General features: G+C 30.9%; 1 protein-coding gene across 1 annotated transcript; it reads left to right on the top strand.

The window, feature by feature from the left end:
* Positions 1-792: 792 nt before the first annotated feature.
* LOC129234458 (SH3 domain-binding glutamic acid-rich protein homolog) lies at positions 793-18,501 on the top strand. Its single transcript, XM_054868460.1, has 5 exons — positions 793-933; positions 3,344-3,526; positions 7,499-7,594; positions 9,415-9,457; positions 15,435-18,501. Exons 1-5 carry the CDS (start codon positions 889-891, stop codon positions 15,437-15,439), a joined length of 372 nt encoding a protein of 123 aa, XP_054724435.1. The 5' UTR covers positions 793-888; the 3' UTR covers positions 15,440-18,501.
* The last annotated feature ends 4,297 nt before the right edge of the window (positions 18,502-22,798 follow it).

The raw sequence follows: 22,798 nt of genomic DNA, 5'->3' as shown, positions 1-22,798 counted from the left end.
TTTATGACCCTATATGACTCTACCATAAGTATATTAATCAACTAACATATAACCAAATTTCACGGTAAAGTTATAATAAAACAAGTAACTGCATTTAAACTGTGTTGTTTGCTTGTTTGTGGCTTATTAGTGCTTGCTTTTCAAACGTGGTACAATTCGATTTTTTGAAAATAATTTTTCATATTTGCCTCTTATGTGACATTAAAAATATTTTTAAATTAATTAAAACGAGTTGGATGAATAAAACACAATTTAGGAATGGTTCTTAAGTTCAATTATAAACTAATATATTTAAATCATTAAAAATAAAAAATTGTTTTTGTTAAATGTTTTTTTTCTTAACTGTACACCATTAATGAAGTAACTTAACTTGATCCGTAACGATTGTATCAAAAGAATTGCTTCATTTTGCTTATCGCCAAATATGGCGATAAACAAAAGAATCTAGCAACTTTTTTCAAATATGGCGGCTGGATTTAGCTGTATTTAACGGACGGTAAACAACATCAACACGAAATGTGGATAGGCACAGGACAGTTCATTCGAACATCAACCAATCATGCTTTGGAACCCGCCGGTATCTTTTACATAAAACAGCTTTTTTTTTTTTTTTTTGTAAGCGAAAAAAAGGGGAGTTAAATGTTAAATATTTGGACATCATTTGTCATATCTTGGTGGAATGTTTTCGGGAAATTGATAAAAGATCACAGAATGAGAAACAAACTGATTTAAACACGAAAGGTCCTGAACTGCAATGAACTTCAATCAATCAATCTAACTCATCACGATTGAGAAACCACTTGTTATTGTGTTGTGATCTTAATTAATTAAAAAAACTTCAAATTAACATACATTCCATATTTAGCTAGTATCCCAAAATCTGACCAGATGGTGGTGAAAGTTTATATTTCCGGAATATCTGGAAATCATGAAGTAAAATTTATTAGATGATTCATTATCTTCTTGTTTATTATAATCGTTATGAATCATGTTTCTGTTGCGTAGAAAATAACTTAATTTTTAGTTGCATGATTTGTTGTTATATATAACGGGCTAGAAATTTGTTGAAGAAAATCTTTTCTGCGTTGCACTTTGTAAACTAATATTTTTCTTGGCCATTTTTTTGGAAATTTAAACTCGAAAATACCATAAGCAGATTTTTTTTTTCTTTTGGTAAGTTGTAATTAAATGAATGTCCCTAAATTTAAATAATAGTGTTTCAGAAGAAAACTTATCATATTTTTTTGTATTTTCCTTCGCTTTAAAGTAATCTAAACTAGCTTCCAAAAATTGATATCTGTAGTGCAGAGGGAATTTGAAAGAAAATAAAACTCACACTATAAAATAACTTCTTTGTGAAAGATCAAAACTTGAAGCTATCAAAGAAGTTATTGTACTGTTGGATTTCTTCTTTTGTATTCCCACCACCGCACAATATTAGATAAACATGCAATTTTATTTGCATTATACCTAACCTTCTAATTAGTGAAATATTGTGCACTTTCTTTAAGGGATAAGGTTCTCCTACAGCACTCTCAGGTAGAGGGAGATGGGGCAAGTTGGTCCGCTTTTTTACTTATCATTTTTTATCTCATCAAAAAAATTTATGAGCAGTTCGATATTCTACAATAAGTTTCACTAAACACTTCTCAACATCACAGATGTTTTTGGAAAAAAATCCTGAATTGATAACCTTTTTTAGATTAATTTTTTTGCTGAACCTTGAAAAGGAACTAGTGTGCCCCACTTTGACAATTTACTGCTTCAGAAGCTCAAGCCTGAAGATGGGAGGGTTGATCAGGGAAAGTTGTTTTTTTTTTGAGCAGAAAATCTTTTCAGCTACATGTGAAACGTAGTCGCCAGTTTTGGTCATTCACAAGATGGAAGTAGACACGATCCTTAAATGCCTATATTTCCGAAATCAAAGCAGAATTGGACGTTTTCGTTAATTGCTAACTATTTAAAATAATGCAAAACGTGCTGCGTTTTCTTTTATTTTGTTTTTTAAATTTTATTATTGTTTTAAATAATTTTCTTGAGAAATGAAAAACTTTGTTCTTAAAACTTAAATCTTGCTTATTGCCTTGGGTGCAAATGTGCTAAAAACTTTTCAACTAAATTGTAGTTTCATGAAGATTTATTTATTTTTTAAAATTGTTTTTCTGCTGCAAATTCAAAAAAATGTTTCTTATTTTTTGGGCATAGTCGCCATATTTGGTCATTCCCAAGATCAAAGTACACAAGACTTTTTAAGTGCCTAAGTTCCCGAAAATGGCATTGAATGTTTATTGCAATGCAAACTATTGAAAACAACACAAAATGGGCCTTATTTTCCCGGATAATTCATAATTATTTTCTGGAAAAATGCAAAATTTTATCTTCAGAACATTTTTTTATTCTAATTGATTTAGACTCTTATGTGCTAAAAACTGATTATTTTGTCTCAATTTTAGTTTTTTAAGGATTATTAATTTTTTATAACTTCTTTTATGCTACAAATTCAAAAATCTACTTATTATCTTAAATTTTTCACTTAGTTGCCATATTTGGTCGTTTGCACGATTGAAGCAGACGTAAACTTCCAAAAACAGATTTGGATGTTTATCTCAATGTAAACTATTGAAAGTAACATAAAATGTGCAACAAATTATGAATTTTTAAAAGTTAATTTTCTAGAGTAGAAAAATTTTAATTGAAAGAAAAAAAAGTCATGATTATTGGCATTCTCCTATGTTTGGCAAATGTTGATTTTTGTTATTTTGCATTGCATGGTATGCCGATCAATGCAACAAGTTAATCATATTTATACTGAAAAATAGCTTTGTATTTTGCTCAATATTTTTTGTGTTATATACTAATAAGAAAATAAAAAGAAGAATTGTAAACCAAAAGCGGTTTACAATTGCTGTGTGACTACAGCAAAACGCTAATATTACACATTTCACGTGACATCGAAGAACCACTAAAGCAAGTTGAAAGTACTTTGTTTTGAACAAGTAGTAAACCAACTAAAACAATTTTGAACAAAGTGTTTGAATAAAACTTAACATTTTGAGAGAAAAAAAAGAAAAAAAAATTCTAAGATTTTTTTTTCAGTATTTTCAAACCTAAGATTTTATTTATTTATTAATTTTTTTTTTAAATCTAAAGGGAAAAGTTTCGATTCTTTTGCATTGCTACTTTAAACAATTTTAATTATTTTTAAAATATTGCTTTTTAAACTGAATTTTTTAATAAAGCAAGTAACCTGGAATTTTCTAAAAAACAACCTGGAAAACCTAGAAAAGTCAGGCAATTTTTTTTAACCACAAGTGTATGAATCCTGCTTCCTCTCTGTCCATAGATCCGGAAGCGGCAGCAGCGGGTCCTCTTCATCCTGTCCTCCCTGAAGATAGAATTTGAAGTCATTGACATCACAGAGATGGGCAAAGAGGAGGATCGTGAGTTTATGCGCTCACAGTGCAAGCTTCACGAGAAAGAGCCTGCCTTGCCACCCCAGATCTTCAATGAAGAAGTTTATTGTGGGGTAAGCGAGAATGACTTGCTTTCATTTCGGAAAATTTCATGCAGGAATCTTTTATTTATTTCTTCTTGTACCAAGGGAAGGAAGGATTGCATTCAAAAATTCTCCTACTCAAATTTAGTTGTTCCTGAATTTCTATTTTAATAACTCCTGAATACATATTGATGAGTTTTTTCTTTGCATTATATTATATGTACGTACAAATGAACAAGCAATTATTTGAACATCCCAAACTCAGTAACAAGTTTTGTTGCAAAGTCTGTACTATATATTTTTCTCATATAACTCAAACGGATTAGCCTCAGAAACTTGAAATTTTATATACAGCATATGTACAATTTCTGGTTGTGCTACTATCATTTTGGTTACAATGAAATTTTCTAAAAAGGCTCTCTCTCGTTTGTGGCAAACCAGTGTTCTTTAAAATTTTTTAGGTACAGATGTGATATACCCCCCCCCCTCCCCCCCCCCCCCGTTTGGCGACATTCGATTTTTTTGCACAAAATTAAAATATTTTTCTCGCCAATGAGGCGATAATTTTTTATGCATGGCATCCCTGGCCAAACTAACCTGTGTTTAGCAACCCGAAGGCAATCTTACAGATCTGTTCAAACTTGTTTACTTGGGTTGTTTGGGTTTCACGCAGGAGAGATACGTGGTGTTGTTTCGTGCAATATACCTTACAGGAATGCTTATTTTGTGTTAGTTTAAATTCAGTAGTTGTGTTTTGAAGTAAAAACATTAGAAAATGCCAGTTTCTTCAAACTTGAAGGTTAATTAAAAGTTAACTCCAACGTGGTGTGTATGTGGTGTGTATCTGTAACGTGCCATTGTCATATGATGTATTGTTTTAGACTGAGTGTGAATATTTATACCATATAAAAAGGTAAGTTCTTTATTTTAGAATTCAAAAAAAACCTCTCACTTCCAAAATTCTTTGTTTTTACAAATCCTTGAGGGGTTCTTGTAGTTTTTAACTTTATTTTTACTGTATGTAAATTAATTTTACAGAAATAGTACGGTTATTTTGTTCTAAAAGTTAGTTCTTATCGATGCCAGGAATTATTTAGATATTAACGTGCCTCCCTTAGGTACTGAATTTTATGTTAACAATTGAAAGTTCTTTCGGTTGTACTCTTAAAAATGCTGAATTTTATTAATAAATCTGCACAATAATGGTGCATATTTCACACTTAAAACTGTGTCATTATTGTACACTGAACGGAAGGAGCCACCCTTGGGTGTCTCCATGAAAATATACATAACTGTGACCATACTCCGACTGTAATGTATATTAACAGTCGGAGGGATAACGGACCGAGCGGAGCGAGGTCCTGGCGAGCCAGAGGTCTCATAGTACTTTCGTAATGAGACCGAGGCAGGGCCGGCGAGCCGAGGTCTCATTACGAAAGTACTATGAGACCGAGGGCTCGTATCCCGGAGAAATGATGGAAAAAAAATTAATGCATTAATTTCGACTTGTAATTAATACAATAATTTATTTCATTGTATTTTAATATGTTTACAAAAAACCCCGGCCCTGTACATTTTTGAAGCATATATTTGTGATGTTTTTTGTTGTGCTTTTATGTTGTTTTTATATATATTGTGTTCTGAAGTGCTTTGATCATGTTTTTTTATCTGTTTTTTCCTGTTGGCGCTAAAAAAGCATCGCTAAGAACGATGTATGACATATGTCTCATACATCGTTTTCTTGGCGCCAACAGGAAAAAGTCGCCAAGGGTGGGGTATATCACATCAGTTCCTTTTTTTATTTCATAATATATAAAATATAGTGCATGACATTTTTGACACAATTTATCAAACAATTCTGAAAATTATGTAAAGTGAAATAATTAAATCAATCTTTTCTTTTCTTTTTTTTTTTTTGCTTTTTAAATCAACACCCAGGTTTCCAGTATAAATTACATGATTTATATTTCCAACAATCATCAAGTACTAGAAAATCACGTTCAGTGACCAAGTTTTTTTTTTATATAGAAGTTGATATTTGAGAATACTGAAACAGGGTTACATGCAATATACAGATAACGTGGTTATACTATCCAGAAAAGGCATATCCTTTTGTGTTACATGTTTGTAAATATGCCTTAGCCCTGGCTTAGGAGAATAATTTACTGATTAAAACAGGATGTTGACCAAAATATTGGAGATAGTCGAGCCCGCTTAATGGAAAGGCCAATTTGCCACAAAAAATTATTCTAATAGCCAGGATATTCCATTATCCGGGATGCAAATAACAAACTACATTGGTTTGAGATAAATAAATACCTTTGTGCTGAACAGTAAAGTAACGTAAATTAACAACGTCTAAAAAGCACAAATTTGCAGATTAGTGCAGACATATGTTTCGGCTTTTCATCCATAAGCTCACTACGTTTTGCATTGAAAAAGGCCTTCCCTGAAACACCGAAACATATGTCTGCAGTAATCTGCGAAATTGTGCTTTTTAAATATTGTTACTTTATGTTACTTTACATTGGTTTGGTACACTGAAGATTTATTAAATTAGGCAGGATATTTTTTTAACCAATATTCTAATAAGCGGGCTTGACTGTATTTGAAATACTGAAAATGTACTGGATTTTTTTTACCTCCTGGAAATTCCAGACTCAAACTGGAACTAATGTATTGAAAAAGTGGAAAAATATAAGAACTTGAATGAAATATGTAGTGAACTAACTGAAAGGTAAAATACAGTATGGTCAGCTGTAATCCATACTGTGATCAACAATATTTATTTATTAATGTTTTACAAATTGAGATAATTTTAGCTTACAATTATAGCGATCTTGTAATTATGTGTTAGAGAGGCTCAAACTGTTAAAACTAGATTTTTTTTTTTTTTTTTGAAATCTGGACTCAAGTTGAATTTTTAAGATAAATCGCACACTTATTGTTCAGCAGTTTAGGTTGACAAAAAATCATGTTAGCAGTTATTGGAATAAAGGTTCTGAAAAACTTAAAAGTTAATATAGTTTTGTAATAACTTGTTTGTAATTTGCTGTTTGGAATTTTACACAATGTTGCATCTAGAAATAGAAGAAAATATTCAATAAACTAGAGAGCTGAGGCGAAGGGAAGCTCTTAAATGAACTTTAATACAGCTTTAATCTTCTTTCAACGAAAACGTGGTACAGAACAAAAGAGGTTAAAGTTTATAGAGTAGTATTAATATAGTGGTTGAACCAAAAGTAGGTATATGAAGAAAAAGATATCTATTTTATAGTAAAAGAAAAAATGCGGTACTAAATGACATGTATTGCCTTGGTTTTCATTTCACCCTGAAATCGCAAACAAAAAAAAATTTTTTGTGTGTGTGAGATGATACTGGAAGTGTTAATATGGAAATATACTGCAATTTTTAATCGCCAGATCAGTAGACATTCTGTAAAACAGTTTGTAAAAACATATTAATAAAATAATGTTAATGCAATTTTATTAGTCTGGTGCAAAAGTTCAAGCACGATGCATATATTGTAATGAAATGAAAGTTTTTTAACAGAATATTTTCAAATGATCACTAGATAAATAAATAGAATGAAAGAAAATAATCATAACGAAAATCTGAAATTACAAAAACATATGTCACAAAATATTGTGCCATTTTTTTTTTTGTAAATATCTCTTAAAAGCAGCACCTTTTCCACAAAATAAGGTTTTAGTCACTTGCCTAGGAGCACTTTTCTTTCAACTGGAGTACTATTTAAATGAGACTTCATACACGCAGATAACAAATTCGCAAAAACTCTCCAAATAAGAAAACCTTAGTCCTTCTCTCTCATAATACGTGCAGAACCCCCCATGCTCTTTTCTGAATGTATTGTAATGTTCACTGTACTCATTGTTGCATCTTTATGGTTTTAAAGTATGCCCATAAAAGAATTTTGCTTCAGTATTTTTTACATTTAAAACAGAAATTCTTACATCATATTGTTTTTCTCATTTTTTAAGGACTATGAAGACTTTGAAGTTGCCAACGAAACTTCATGTCTGATGCAGTTCTTGAAGCTGCCGGCGACAGGAAGGGAACGGTCAATGTCAGGCCAAGTATGGAAGTATTCCATGTTATTCATCTGATTTGGATGAAAATGACTATTTGCCTGCAAACTTGTGATTTTTGAGACCAGCCTGCTCTTTGCTACATATCCTATTTTTAACATTTAAAAAAATTTTTGGCATTTGTTTGTTTTGCTACAAGAATTTGCCGAATAAATTAATCATTATACTACACCACAACTAGCAGTTTAAGACAAATCTTTAAAAGTTAATGTAATCTTATGGTATTAACTGTTATATTCAGTCACTATTACAACCAGAATTTGCCTTTGGAAGGGGAGGGGGTCTCAGTTTGACTCATTTATAAAACACCAAACTATGATTCAATTGACAATATGGCTAAAAATAAAGGGATCAGTGTGGATTGAGTTCCAATCTCTACCCCCTTTGTATACAGAAATCGATAAGTCCTTCAAAGTGCTTAAAAATACTTAATTTCAATGACCTTTTAAAAATGGACGCATTTCTCCCTTTTTTCCACTGCCCTCTCTGCACTTGAGTACAATGCTACTGTTTCTGTGTTTAAGAAAAGTTGTTGTTGGTTGTTTTGAAGATTACTGGGCTTCAAATCCGAAAATAACAGCCTTTCTGAAAATCAAGATATAGAGGTAATCGTTTTTTTATTTTTCCAGATAAAAATGGAAAACACATTAAATTATGGCTTCAAATGCAGGGAAATTAAAAAATTTTGAGATAGACAGGTTTTTGAGATAAGCAGGTTCGAGATAGACAGGTTCAATTGTAAAAGGTTTTTACAACTCAAGTAATGTTAATGAAAAAATACGCATTGAAGGTGAATCAATTTCTTGATTGCTACTTTCACTTCTATTACATTCTACAAGTATCTATTTACTTCTACTAAGTCTATGTGTGATGAACTTCTTTTTTATTGGTGTTGAATTCAGGTGCAAAGTTTCAACAAAAAAAAAAGATGCTGTTTTCATTGAGAAATATTTATAATTTATCTGTTAATTTTTGAATATAAAGTAAACTTGTTATTTTTTTAAGCATTAACAGCAATAAGACTACTTTATTGCAATGATAAATATGCTACTTTCATTGAGTACCCCCTTTTGCTAAACAAAAAGAGAAATTGCTACTTGTTGACTATTAACGAAAAAAAAAATATCAAAGTCAAATTTCTAAAATTTTACTTCTTAAGAAATCCTAATTCTTCAGTGTGTTAGTTAGTATTTTCTATTTTTTAGCACTTTTGAAGAAAACAAGTTTCTATTTTTTAAGTATTTAAGTGCTGTATTCGTTCCTTTTACTTTCCTGAATTTATGGCATTCCCTCTTTCTGTTTTAAACTTTCTTGTCTTCAGAATTTTTGCAACTTTACTCTTGCTTAATTTACTACTGTTCAGATTTTATTTTGCTTTACTTCTTGTCCTATTTAAATCAATGACATGTCAGCTTCTAAATAGATTGCTGTTGGTTCAACTAGCATATTTGTTGAAGCAACTGGAAAGTTACAAATATTTCAGCATTTTGTTCTTAAAAGCAATGCCCAACAATATGGAAATTGACTATCAAAGTATGGAACAAGGTCACCTTTAAAGTATTTATCAATCATACAAATAAGTATGCCTATTCCCCCCCCCCCAGCATTAAAGTTATCAACAAGGTTGTTTAATGTAGCATCCCTGTAGCAGCTACGGTTTGAGGGAATACAGATTGTTGTTCCTCAAAATATTTAGTTTATTACTGTAAAAATGATGAAATTTATTGTAAACTGGTTGCAAACCAGCTAATTTTTTTTTTATAAATAAATAAAGACATTAGTAAAAATGCCTTTTTTTTATTTTCTAGCTAATGAGTAATGTTGAAACTGGAGAAAGTGAAGCTTTGAAAGGTAAGCATCATTGACTAAATCTATTTTGTTTTGCATTCAACTTGATTAAATTACTAGCTGCGTCGCCCGGGTTTGCACGGTCTACCTCGAAAGTAAAAGTTATGTCAAGTGACACGTGTTCAACAATCAGGCTTCAATTAGAGAAAAAAAAAAATTGCATAATTTCCCATCACAATAATCATTCTTAAAGAAAGAAAACAGCTAATCAAAAATTCCGAAATAAATTAAATGCATCCCTCTATAAATAAACCTAAAATTATTTTTTAAAAAAAGAAAGAAGATAAATCGCCAAATCAGTTTGGAATCTAATTGCTTAACTTTTTTATGGGCAAATCACCTAAATATTGCAAAAAGGAATTAGTTCATTTCCAACAGTGGTTCCCAACCTCTTAGGGTCTATGCCACCCCCCCCCCTCCCCAAGGCCTTGGATTTAGACTTAACAGAGCCCTAAGCTATTTCACATATGGGGACCCCTTTTGTTTTACTCCTTTTGTAGTTTTAAATGTTGTTCTTTGAACAACGTTTCTCTAGGTGGTGTGAGAGGCAGTTTTTATTTTTGTTTCCCCTTTAATATGTTTTTGTCTCTTTCCTCTGATACATACAGCAATACTTCTCATGTTCTGATCGTGTTTTAATGTTCTTTCCCTGATAGCCTTTTTGGATTGATCTTAAGAGGAGGAGTAGCATCAAGAGAGTGACCCAGGACTCCCTTTTAAGTGGATTATAGAATATCCCCAATTGTAGGGGTCCAGAAGTTTTTCCCCCGGAGGAAATTTTGAAAACTAAAAATAAAATTCTGCATTTTGAAGCCTTATAGGATGTAGTTAGAAATACAAAAATATCATGACAGAAATAGGCAAACAAAACTTTTTTTAAAGTTATACACTCTTTCGTAAATTAAGATAATACACACAGAAAAAATTGTTTTTGATTTGATAAATCAATGCCAATAGTTGTCAGAGAGAAGGAGCACAGGAAGAGAAAAGACACCTTTTTAATCACCCCTCCAGCTCACCGACAAATACAACACTGAATTGAATATAAAATGATCAATAGTGAAAAGTGCTTTAAAAGAAATGGTGTACAGATTTAGAAAATAGGTAACAAGAGAATAACATACTGCACATTTGAACAATTTATAATTTATACACTTGATAAGAAATAAAATTGGAGCCCACTTTCCTTAGGATTTTCAAGAGTTATCGAATTATTTTCAAGAACTTTAGAACAATTAAAATTATTTAAGGCACTTCATTTGTAATTTCCAGTCTCCAATATTTTAGTTCTTGATTGTAAATTTTTACAGTCTTGTTCTAACTTTGTAAGAAACAAATAACAGTGTCAGTCCTCTCATTAATGTTATGAAAGTGATTAATGTGCAAGCCAACCTCGCATAAACCCTAAATTACCTCAAAAAAAAAAATAAAAAATGTATTTATTTCTTTTCATCTTGGATTTCATGTGTCCAGGGCAATATATATTATTGAATTTATCCTTAAAATGTATCTCATGTTAACATGAGATACATTTTAAGAACATATTTAAATATAAATTCAAAGACATTGAAAGAAAAAATCTTTTTGCGTACCATTCCACCCGAAAACATCTTAAACTACAATGAAACTGATCTCAGTGATGACCTGGGTTCCAAATTAATGAATTTTCGACACAGAGTGAAGTGTCCTAAAAGCAGTATGAATAGTTCTAAAGGGCATTCTAAATAAATATATAAAAATAGGGAATTCTAAAATAGTTCTAAAGATTAGATTCTCTCTAATCTTTGCTAATACTATTGCTGGTGAACAACTTGCTTTGTGGTGTATGAAACATAATGGTTCCCCCCCCCCCCCATTTTCCTATACAATTTAATGTTTCTGTTCATTTCCTGCATTTCTTTGTTCAATAAATATTCTTAATTAATAGACAGTGTCGTTTTATTCACCCGATAAAGTTTACACTGCTAACAAAATAATTGAAGGCGTTTTCCTATGAAAAGTAAGTGGGCAAAGTCACCCCTTTTTGCAGATTGACTTTGCCCACCCAGTTTGAAAATATATATATATATATATATATATATTATCATTTTAAAAAATATATTAAGTGAATCGAAAATGAAATGCATTAGGGATCTCGATTCCTGTTGCCTACCCCCAAACCACAAAATTTTCATTATTCCAATATTATTTCAGCAAGTATAAAAAAATTGAGTCTGAAGTTGAAAACTGATCAATGTCACCTTGGTTTACGGTACGTCTGGGCATATCTATATCTGCACAGTGGCTAATTGAGTGGGACAGTGAGTAGACAATGGGTGCCACCGGAGTCAGGTCTGTTCCTGGGTCCACGGTGCCTAGAGTTGTAAGTGGATTGAACTGTTCCTGAAGGGTGAGAGGGGTCCCTGGCCAAAAGGCCAGAATCTTGAGAAACCCTAGATGGTGGTGCAGGGCGGGGGTCCCTCATTGTGTACCTATGGTATAGGAAAAAAGAAAAGGAATGAGTGTATCAATGAAATTGCAATCTGATACAAAGCAGCAGCGCTTCAAAATCTTAAATGCAAAGATTTTTTTTTTTCTTTTTGAATATATTTTTGAAACATAGACATCATGAACAACTTTCAAACATGAATAAAACTTATGTTTGGAAAATATGTGGTACAGGTGTTCTTGGAGGACACTATTTTGCGATTCCACTGACAGTATTCCTGGAATATCGATTACAAACTTGATATTGACAATACAAGACAAATCTGCTCATTACTGGTTGGATGACTATAACTGATAATTTACCCTACTGTAAAAAATGTAGCAAAAAAAAATAAAAATATTTAGAATTTTAAAAAATTTACAATCGTCTTGTTATTTAAATACTAAATGTTTTACATCCAAATGTTAAAAATCAAAATAGTACATGTCTCTTCTTCCCCTGCCCCCTTCCATTTTATCATTAAAAACGTTAAATAACTATTATAGACTTCCCTGTGTACATATGTTTTACTCCTCCAAACTAAATTTCTCTCCTCTAATGCATGTCATGGAGTATTCTCAAGATGCTGTATTGATCAGTTCTGTTATTACTGAGCTATAGGGAAGAGTGTTGTATCTTGGGACACTGCTAATTTCTAAGAATCTATTTTAAGCAGCCCTGTTTTTGTAATATCTAATGGTAACCTTCACCATTAAATGGTACCATTGTAAAAATCAGCATCAAATGAGAAAAATTGAAGATTTTGTGAGAAAAAGAAAATTTCATGATTCCAAAGTAAAGATTTTCTTCATTTCCATTTCATTTTCTGTCTTCGTATTTGTAAAACTAATCAACTAAATTTTATTTCTTTACAAAAGAGAAGTACTTTAAATAACTTGCTTATGAGAAAGTAAAGACAGCGCATCTAAATTGACCACTGTTTTGGTTTTTCTTAAACCACTTGGTGATTGTACCTTGGGACAGCCAAGCATAAAGTACCTTAGGACATGTTCTAAGATACAACATATACATGGTTATTAATAATTAAGATGTGTTTGGGAATGTGGAACAATGTTCTAATGTTATGCACTCTTTTAAACACATTTAGTGTTAGATAATAATTCATAATTCACTAGCTGTATCGCTTGGCGCTGCACGGGCTACCTTAAAAATGAAAGAGATGTCAAATTGTTGTTTTTGTAATACTCTGACTTTAGTTGCTAACACGCTAAGGACTAAATAAATGTGTGTAAAACAGGGTTTGCAAAACATCAGTAAAGCATTTTTTGGCAAAAATCTCATTAACGTTAATATAATTGTCAATCACACAAATCATGAGTGTTTTCGATTAACACAAAATATAAAATTATATGCATTATCAACTATAACCTGTGCTCACGTAAACAATTATTTACATCTGATAGACTATATCCAAAATATTTACAGCTTTTTACATAACATGACACATATTGCTTGGTTGATTATACATGAAGTTAAAAGCATCCGGACCTATTAAGTACTCCTTTAATACCAAGTCATCAGCGTATACCGGACATACACTTTAAACAGCTGCTAATCATTTAATAATTTATTTAATTAGTTCATTTTTTTTTGTAGTTGACTCTTTACATTCTACTTATTATGATCTGTGAAATAATTTTTCGTTTTGGGATTGACAACACTGACATATAAGGATTGAGAGATAGAGAGTGGCTCATTTTTCCAACCATGGATTTCATCTGAAAAGAGAGGATTTTTTCCTGATTTTTTTAAAAATATATAATCTTTAATTAATCGTTTCAAACGCTTATATTATGTTTTATAATTGTTTGTAGAACATTTTATATTAAAGTTTGTTCGGTATTTTATCGTTTTTGTATATGAAATATTGATTTCAAAAATATAAGTCCGGAATATTGGACATTCCATAACTCTTTTAATTTTTCTCCTAGAAACTCAAAATTTTGTCCATAAGATACCCTTTACCGTAGTACATTGTGTACCAAATATCAACATTTTTGGTCCAATATTTCATAATTCCAACTGAAGGGGGTTAATCATTAAATTTTTTTTTTTTTTTGTGCTCGAGCTTCTGTTTTATTTAATGAAATCTAAACAATATTAGTTTAAAGTATTCTTTAAACAACAAAATGTCTTTTAATAGTAAAAAAATTTAAGAAAAAGAGAGTTTTTATAATTCGAAAACTCACCCATGTGAAGGGGAAAATGAGTCGAACATCCTAAATAAACCAAGATATGAGGCTGGTCATGATAAACTTTAACTTCATTTTCTTTTAATTAACATAACTAAAGAAATGTCTTTCATATTCTGAAAAGAGAAACTTAGCAATCAAAAATGAGAAAGGTAGACGATAAATAAAATAAAGGTTATGCTGGAATAGAGCAACCGGTCAAATCGATTGGTTGTTTTGATGACTTCAGCACTACTGAAACAATTATTTAAATGTTATTTTTCAACACATATGTAAAATGGCAACAGAAAAAAAATCATTGCTTAGAATAAAAAGGGAAATAAAGCTAATTTTTAATGGAATTCTAAACAAAAAGATGCTTTAAAAAGTAGTTTTATGATTTATATATCAGAATAAAAAAGAAATGAAACTAATTTACAATAAAATTCTAGACAAAAAAGTTGTTTCAAAATTTGGATAGCAACCAAAAAACTCCGCTTTTAAAACAATTAGAATTTTATTTGCCAACAGATATCCAAAATGGCAACAGGAAAAAAATAAAAATTCCTGAGAACGTGATGTTAATTGACATTTTAATTAATGTCTTTGCTAATTGAAGTCATACAACTATGATATTGGTCTTATTGTTTTCTTTGGAAAATTTGGAATCAATCTGCACCTTGTTCAACTCTCTACTCTCCGCGATTCTCGAGAAGATCAAGTCTCAGACATAGAGACAGACAGATGAACGCAAACAGATTTTAATAGTATGGATGATTTAATGAACTACCATGAAAGAAAATTTTGTTTTGTTTTTTGGTGCAAAATCGGTTCAAGTATATCGTCGCCTCAGAGCAACAGTAGAATATCTTAGTGTTATTTCTGGGATTAGATGTCTTAGTGTTGCTCTGAGGCGATGGCTGTATGGAATATGGCTGTTTCCTGAAACATGAAGATTTTCCCATAGTACAACAGGGTGTGTCCCAAGGTATAATAGGCTGTACTTTGGGACTGCTTGGAACTCTTACTTTAAAAATGGCTGGCAATATTTTATTTTCAAACTGTCTGAATTTTGAAAAATATATTGCATAGAAATATGTTGAAGTATTTTAAAGTAACTTCTAGGTTTCAAATTTTGATTCAAATAATTGATGTTAAAAATTAAAATATTAAAAGTGTCCCGAGGTACAACACTCTCCTCTACTTGAGCTCTCAAAAAGTTTTATGTTTTCATCAATAAATTAGTAAAATCACAGCTAGATAATGATACTTGTGACCAAACCCTGTGAATCTTATAACTATCCATTTTCTTTTGTTTCAGCATGAATATCTGTATTGTGACCCATGGACTATGTGATTGACTCTTGCATTTTTGTGCTCACTTCGATACATGCATTACCCCCCGGAGTTTGAGTCTTGTCTTAGTAGTATTTTTTTTTTAACATTTTGTACCTTTATGCTTCATTTGATAAATTTGAGTTGATTTTTTATATAGTATTTAAATTTTATTGCACTGTTACAATTACTTTGCTCATGCCAAAATTTTTGGCAAGATATGAATTTTTGTAATTAACGTAACCTAACTGATTTTATCGATATTTGTTATTATTTATTTATATTTTAAGTGTGTCAAGAACGTTCATGCTTTTGTTTTGGGACCATGATAGTATTGAAATATATTTTAAAGTATGTGTTGTATCAAGTATGCGAGGCGCTTTTGTAAACAAGCTGTATATTGTGCTTTGCTGCAGTGACTTTAATCGCTCAGTTGTTTATAATGAGATCTTAAATTCTGACTTAAAATGATCTTTCATACAAAAAGTTTTCTCCTTTTCTACAAAATTCAATGTTTGGAAGGGTTTTAAAACAAAATAGCAAAACTAAGATAGACAAAACAACATAACTGTGCAAAACTATATTTTGTGGTGAAATTGCATTTTATGAGAACAATGCCAAACGTTTAAAAAATTAAGATGAAGGTAAAAAGAAATTAATATCTTATGTTATTATTTTTACTTAAATTGTTAATTATTAATCTTCTACTGAAATTAAAACAAGAAAATCAGCTTTTCAACTATATTAATTTTGAAGGGTGTTATTTTCGTAGCTTTAATAGCAAACATCTCGCAGTCATCATGTGTGCATGGTTCTTCTTCATATTTAGTTGCTTAATTACATTCAGGCCTCATATGTCATCATGTGAAATAAGTATTTGTTTTTGGCAGTTTTATCAAGATATTCACTCTATTTCACTTTTTAAAAAACAGACATGGCTGCAAGATCTTCCGTCACTTGAAGCTTTTCCCTCTTGATGAAACTTCGAGTTGAAAATTACGATGCACCAAAAAAGTAGACGAAATTTTTGTAATGAATTTTTTTCAATGACTAATATATGTAACCCCCCCCCCCCCCATCTCTCACTTTAAAGAAATGTTACAAAAAACTTCAATTCTGCATTTTTAAGTAATTAAGCTTTAAGTTATAAGGATCTACTTTCAGCATCTATTTTGGCAGGTGTGACAGTTGTGAAAAGATGGGAGATAACACATTTGTGGAACTACATCAGTTTCAGTAAATAATTGATTAATACATTAGTATTACTATTTTTGCTGTTACTTAAATACTATTAAAGTAATATAATACTCCTACCTGCATACCTATTTTATTCCATATGAAGGAATATTCTGTAAATCCTGTGAACATGGGGCCTTATAAAAAATGCTTTGTTAATGTGTATAATATTTTTGTAAAATCAATAAAATTTGTCAGATGATAAAAATGCCCCATCAGATAACATTGCAGTGTTTAATAGAAAAAAATATTGATTTTAACACAATTTTACTGTTTATTATTTTGTGTTTTGACAAATGTCTTAAATGCCTGTCATATTTGCTTCAAAATTTGAAAATTAATGATATGACATTGATGACAAAACATTATACCTTCATAATTAAAACATCTGTACACTAAAGCGTCTTTTTTTAATTATTAGTTTTGTTTTTTCAATTCATATCCTTATAGGATGAGTGAATTCATTTTGCTGGGCCTGTATTTTTTAACTATATTTTTTGAAGTGTCAACACAAAATCAATAATGATAAGAATAAATATACTTTATTTTCTGATGAAGTAAGCAAACTTTGAGAGATTGATTCCATTATTTTTTCTACAACTTTTAATTTTTTCACCTGAACAATTCATTAAACTAAAAATTTAATATTTAATGAGTAAAACTGTATAACTCAAGAAATAAACCTCATTTAAAGCAAATTAATGAAAAATAGATAGAGGTGCAGTTACATGTACTTCAAAATGAATTACAAGGAAGAAACTTACAGATAGGGCTTAAGCTATAAAGTACTTACTACTAAGAGTACATAATTACGAAAAATTACAATTAGCATTTTAATGGGGAGAAAGTGATATTGTTATTCCACTTAACATTTGCTTTTTAGAGTTTGCAAAAATGTCAAACATTTAAACTTTTGCAATAGTTGAATTTAGTGAAATAAAAATAATTTACAAGTAACATAAAAAAAAAACAAGTGCTTAATATACACATTTTAAAAATATAAAATATTCAAACACCAATGTAAATAAGAACTTTTAAGTACTATACTTTATTTTTCAAATAAAGAAAATGAACAATTAAAAATTAATATTCTAATTTTAATACAAGCAATAGCAATTAAAACAATCTTTTATTTTTAAACTAAAAGGAACAAAATATTTACATTAATTTAAAATATAGATACCACTCATAATACAGTACATTAAAAATGATAACTATTATTCTGTCTGCTCATTGGGGAAAACTATATGTTTTGACTGTTAACACTTTCTACTAGCTTTTTATAGGGTTTTTTTTTATTTTTAATTTACACAGTTTAAGTCTACTCTTTTGGATAAATAATTATAGAAATATTTTCCCAATGGAACAGATTTCATGTTTCAGGGATTAATAATGTAACTGTTACCATAACTGTTTTTATAAAAATAACTGTCAAGTTTTTTAATGATACTTTTTTTGTTTAAATATATGAATATATAGCACCATTTTTTTAAGAAAAAACATAGACCCTTCCTCATGATGATTTCGATTCGACATTCCCACAGGGTTGGTAAAAACAAACATCATGCCAACCATTTTTTCTGCCCTAAATTGACTCTTTTTGTTTGGGTTTGATGTATTTAGTAAGCTTTTTTGTTAACATGCATTTAAAATCGGAGCTTGAAATGTATTTATACTATGTTTGACTTGTAATGTGTTTATTTGTTATATTGATGAATTTTATTTGAATATATGCTGTTTTTATCCATAGAAGCAAGCACTGCTTAGTCATTTTGTTATACTCTTAACTTTATGAATAAATGATTTTTCAAATTTTGTTTGTAAGTCGCTTTTTCTGTCTCTTTTGGAAGGAAACTCTTCCAAGCTTCTGTAATAGAGGTGCGACAACCATGACAAAACATCAATGTTCAAAATTAAAGCATCCATAGTGTTGATACATTGACCTAAAAACATATTTTGAAGCATTGATGTTCGGTAAATAGAAATTTTTCATATGTTTATACCTTCAAGGAGCATTGTGGAACAGTAATGCCTCCTCAGTTCAAATTTATTTTATTAATTATATATAGATATATTTTTCATGTTATTGAGACATCAGTCGATATTAGCAAACAAAGAAATTCTTGAATAAAATTTTTTAGAAATACTTTATTTTTTTAAAAACCCTACAAACTTCAATTTTTTACTTAAGCTTATGGTAGTCAAAGTTTTGAGTTTTATAGTTTAAACAAATGCCTTTATAAGAAAAGGTGAAATCAGGACTTATCTATACTAATAATTACAAGCACCGTTAAAATTAAAAATTTTAACCCTCCCCCCCTACCCAACCCCTGACTGAGTCGCATCTGCAGAATCAAGAGGAAAAATTGAAAATTCTTTTAAAAGCTTTATATTATTAAACATCAATGTCAAGAATTTTATTTGCTAATAAATCGAAACTGACAACAGATAAAAATTTTAAATCATTGCTTTTAATTTCCTTGTCGGTCAACAATGAATTCAGTTATCAATCGCATGAATAAAGGCTTAGCCGTTATTCGCAAGTCCAACGAACTATAGGAGGCACTGCAGTCACTGTCTAATGGCGGACGAAAAAACTAAAACGAACGCATGTGGTAACGAAGAAAATGCTAAAAGTGTTGTGATTTTTGTTCATATGTATGATTTTTTCGCTTTATTCTTTTTAAATCAATATTTTAATTCCTGAGGATATTTTGGCCGACGTAGAAAGAGATTAGAATTCAAGAATTATTACTAAACGTCAAACATTAATGCAAACTACGTAGTTCGTAGTTCTAAGCAGCCATTTTCACGATGTTGAGTTCGATATTTATCAATTCTTGATAAAACTAAATAATAATTGTGGCCTGACAAGAATAACAATTAATGCTAGAAAATTTAATGTGACATTACAAATTATTACCAAAAGAAGATGATACTTCTTTGCTTTGCTTGGCTAGCGCTTATTGTTTTGCATTTGTAGCTGAGTTATTTCTCTCGAATTCCCGAATCGGTTAATTTAAAATTTTTCTGTTTCGATGTTTCTAATTTCTGAGTTGCGATTTAATTATGTCATGTTATGCAAATCATCTACAAAATTCTTACGGATATATGGTAATAGTTTTCTTTTCAGTTGATTGACCATTATTTCTTTTTACTTATCGAATTCTGTAATCTTACTACCATTTTATTCCACTCATGATAAAAATTAAAAATGGTTTAACTAAAACCGCGAAATCTCGCCACGGCTACTTTGCTCGCACAATACCAAAACTATAACCCTAAACAAATTTGGCGAAACCTTTCAGCTGAGAATAAAAGGAATAAAGTTAATTCTTTCTCGGTTAAACATTTTTCATTTTGTTCTACGATAATATATTCAAGAAAACATTTTGCATACTGTCCATTCCAACTAAATGCTGCTGTAAAATATGGTTAGTTTAATTAATTTACGATTAAAAAAAACCCATATTCTTAGAAATTCACACAAAACAATAAAAAAATTTACCTTGTATAACGTTATCCAAGTTTGGTGATCTAGAATTTTCGCTTTCACCATTTCTCAACTCATATTTTAGAAGGAAATAATGAAAACTAACATTATTTTGAGAAGCTCGAGAATACTGCTAAGGGACGAATTAATTTCCGTAGCTGAAAGCAAATTAAGACACATCGATTGCGTTAATAAATACTCAGAACAAACTGCCTGTGTTTACGTCAGCAGACATACGTGGAACGCAACGTGGCAATGTTCTAGTTTTCCCGGCAGTTTTATAAATCACCACAAGGTAGCGTATTCGAGCGCTGGAGTTGCGAATTGAAATCTGCTTTAAAAAAACGTTATAAATCGAATTCTGTAAAACATGGAAGTTCCTAACACATTCTATCAGATGCGGAAAAATTTCTCTTTATTTTGGTTTAAATTTTAAAAATTTTAACTATGTTTTCACTGCAAAATCGCAAAAAAAAACTTTTAGAGGTTTTTAATTAATATCTTTGGTAATTAATGTCATTGAAAGATGCAACCTAGCTAAGAACACTCTTGATCAACTCTCCTTTCGAACAAAAAATTTTTTTTTTCAAAATCGGTCCATCCGTTTAGGCGCTAGAGTGCCACAGATACACAGACACGTCAACCTTATAACCGCTTTGGGTGTCGGGGGTAAATAAAGAGAGAGGGTGGACTTTTGTGTGTTTATATGTTCGGGATAATCTCCGAAACCGCTGCACCTATTTGAAAAATTCCTTCACTATATAAAAGAGCTTTCTTACTGAGTGACATAGGCTATAATTCGAAAAAAATCTGATAAATAGTTCTTTTTTTATTTCAATTTAGGCCCAGATTTCACATAAATTCCCAAATATGGGAGTGAAAAATTACTTGCACATATTAATATTATGTATCGTTGAAAAGGGTAGAATTTTCTGCGTTCTAAACAATTTGTTTTAATGGTCTAACTTAATTACGGCGGGAGTAATTTGCGTTTTTAGCTCGAACTTTTTTAGGCTTAGCTGAAATTTAGGTATTACTTTCTTCAATAAATCTATCAATAAAAAGTGAAGGAATTGTCCCACGGTTTTTTTTTTTGACACCATTGGAAAAAGCGACATTTTTAACTCCAAATCTCTCCCCATTGTAGAAACTTAGCTTCTACCTTCAAAGGAAAAAAGTAACAAGCGTTTTTAAATCAAATTCGAAAAATGTAGTTTTGATTCAGGTTGTCAACCATTTTATTTTCGCGTTCCCACGGTTAACGCTTTTTGAATCCATTGTTTCTTTCCTTATTTTGCACTTAATTTCTCAAACTAATTTTATTTCGTGTTTCCATGGTTACGCTTTTAGAATCCATCTTTCCCATTTTAATTTCTAAGTATTTTAATATCTGTCGTCCTCGTTTGGAAGGGTAATTTTTCATGGTGGTTTTTTTTTTTTTTTTTTTTGAGTAATCACGATTGCTTATTGCTTTCATTTGACCGTCCTTGATGTCCTGTTCCTTTTCCAAAATGGACCAGGGGCCTCTGCAGCACCGCCGTCCACCGGAGGACGGAGCTGCTTCTCTGGTCCTAGCTTCCACTAGCAGCACTATCCACCGGAATCCCCTCCTCCTAAGCGGTGGCGTCCATGTCCTGCATATGTCAGCTTTTTTCTTTTTTTTTTTAACTTTATTTCATTTATTTTATTTTCACCTTCAATCTTTTTTTTCTCATTGACTTGTTTTACAACGATATCTGCTAGTAGATTAAACAACGTTTTTTTTTTACAAATATATTTATCCGACTTTTTTACATAGTTTAAGTTAAGGTGGTGAGAGAGCATACAGAAGAGTGATATTTATCATATTTTAGAAAAAAATATATAAATGAATAATATTCTTAAGGAGTTCGCATTAACTTGCTGTACAAAATCAAAGCGTGTGATCAGTGGCGGCAATTTGGGGGGGGGGGAGCGACTGCCCCCGCACTTTTTTTCAACATCAAAGATTGCCTCATCGTTACGATATCAATTTTTAAATATTCCGGGTGAGATAACCGGAGCATTAATGTTACCAAATATTGTTTAAAATTTTAGTTTTAAAACTTCAATTTTGAAAATTTACCGGGAGAAAATTCCCGAGCACACTCCCTCCTTTTTTTAAACTCGACTTAAATTTGCGTTTTAAAGTCTCCTGTTTGAGGGGGGATCAGGAAGAGACCCCCCCCCCCCCCGATAGTTTAAAACGGCGTTTTTGAGACTCCTATAGACCCTATTCACGGTTTAGCAACGGTCGAATCAGCTGTCCGTCTGCGGGTATTTTGATCAACTACACAGTGTTAAGTGTTAAAAAAAAACTTTTTATTTAAGGATTACTATTCCGCATTAAATGAATCGTTCATTATTCTTTTACAACGTTTCTTAGTTAAAAACTTAAAAAGCCTCTCATTTTTAAGTAGAAAGAATAGTTTATTTATAAGTCGCATAAATGCAAGTGATGTTATACGCTGTAGGTCCGGATTTTCGTTTGCTACAGTTCTAGCAATGCACTGCAATGACGTTTTTGACCCGCAGTGACGTCAGGTGAATAGGGTCCTTTTGGGGGGGGGGGGAATCCGGAGATCTTTTCTGAAGTCCCCAAA

This window comes from Uloborus diversus, chromosome 1 (genome assembly GCF_026930045.1).
Source record: "Uloborus diversus isolate 005 chromosome 1, Udiv.v.3.1, whole genome shotgun sequence".
NCBI classification, from domain to species: Eukaryota; Metazoa; Arthropoda; class Arachnida; order Araneae; family Uloboridae; genus Uloborus; species Uloborus diversus.
The sequence above is the reverse complement of the archived record's forward strand: the minus strand, read 5'-3'. Positions and strand labels throughout refer to the sequence as shown.

Coding starts and splice junctions, on each gene's coding strand:
- LOC129234458 (XM_054868460.1), top strand. CDS start 889: ATGGTGGTGAAAGTTTATATTTCCGGAATATCTGGAAATCATGAA. Junction 3,527..7,498: donor ATGAAGAAGTTTATTGTGGG/GTAAGCGAGAAT, acceptor TCATTTTTTAAG/GACTATGAAGACTTTGAAGT. Junction 7,595..9,414: donor AACGGTCAATGTCAGGCCAA/GTATGGAAGTAT, acceptor TTTATTTTCTAG/CTAATGAGTAATGTTGAAAC.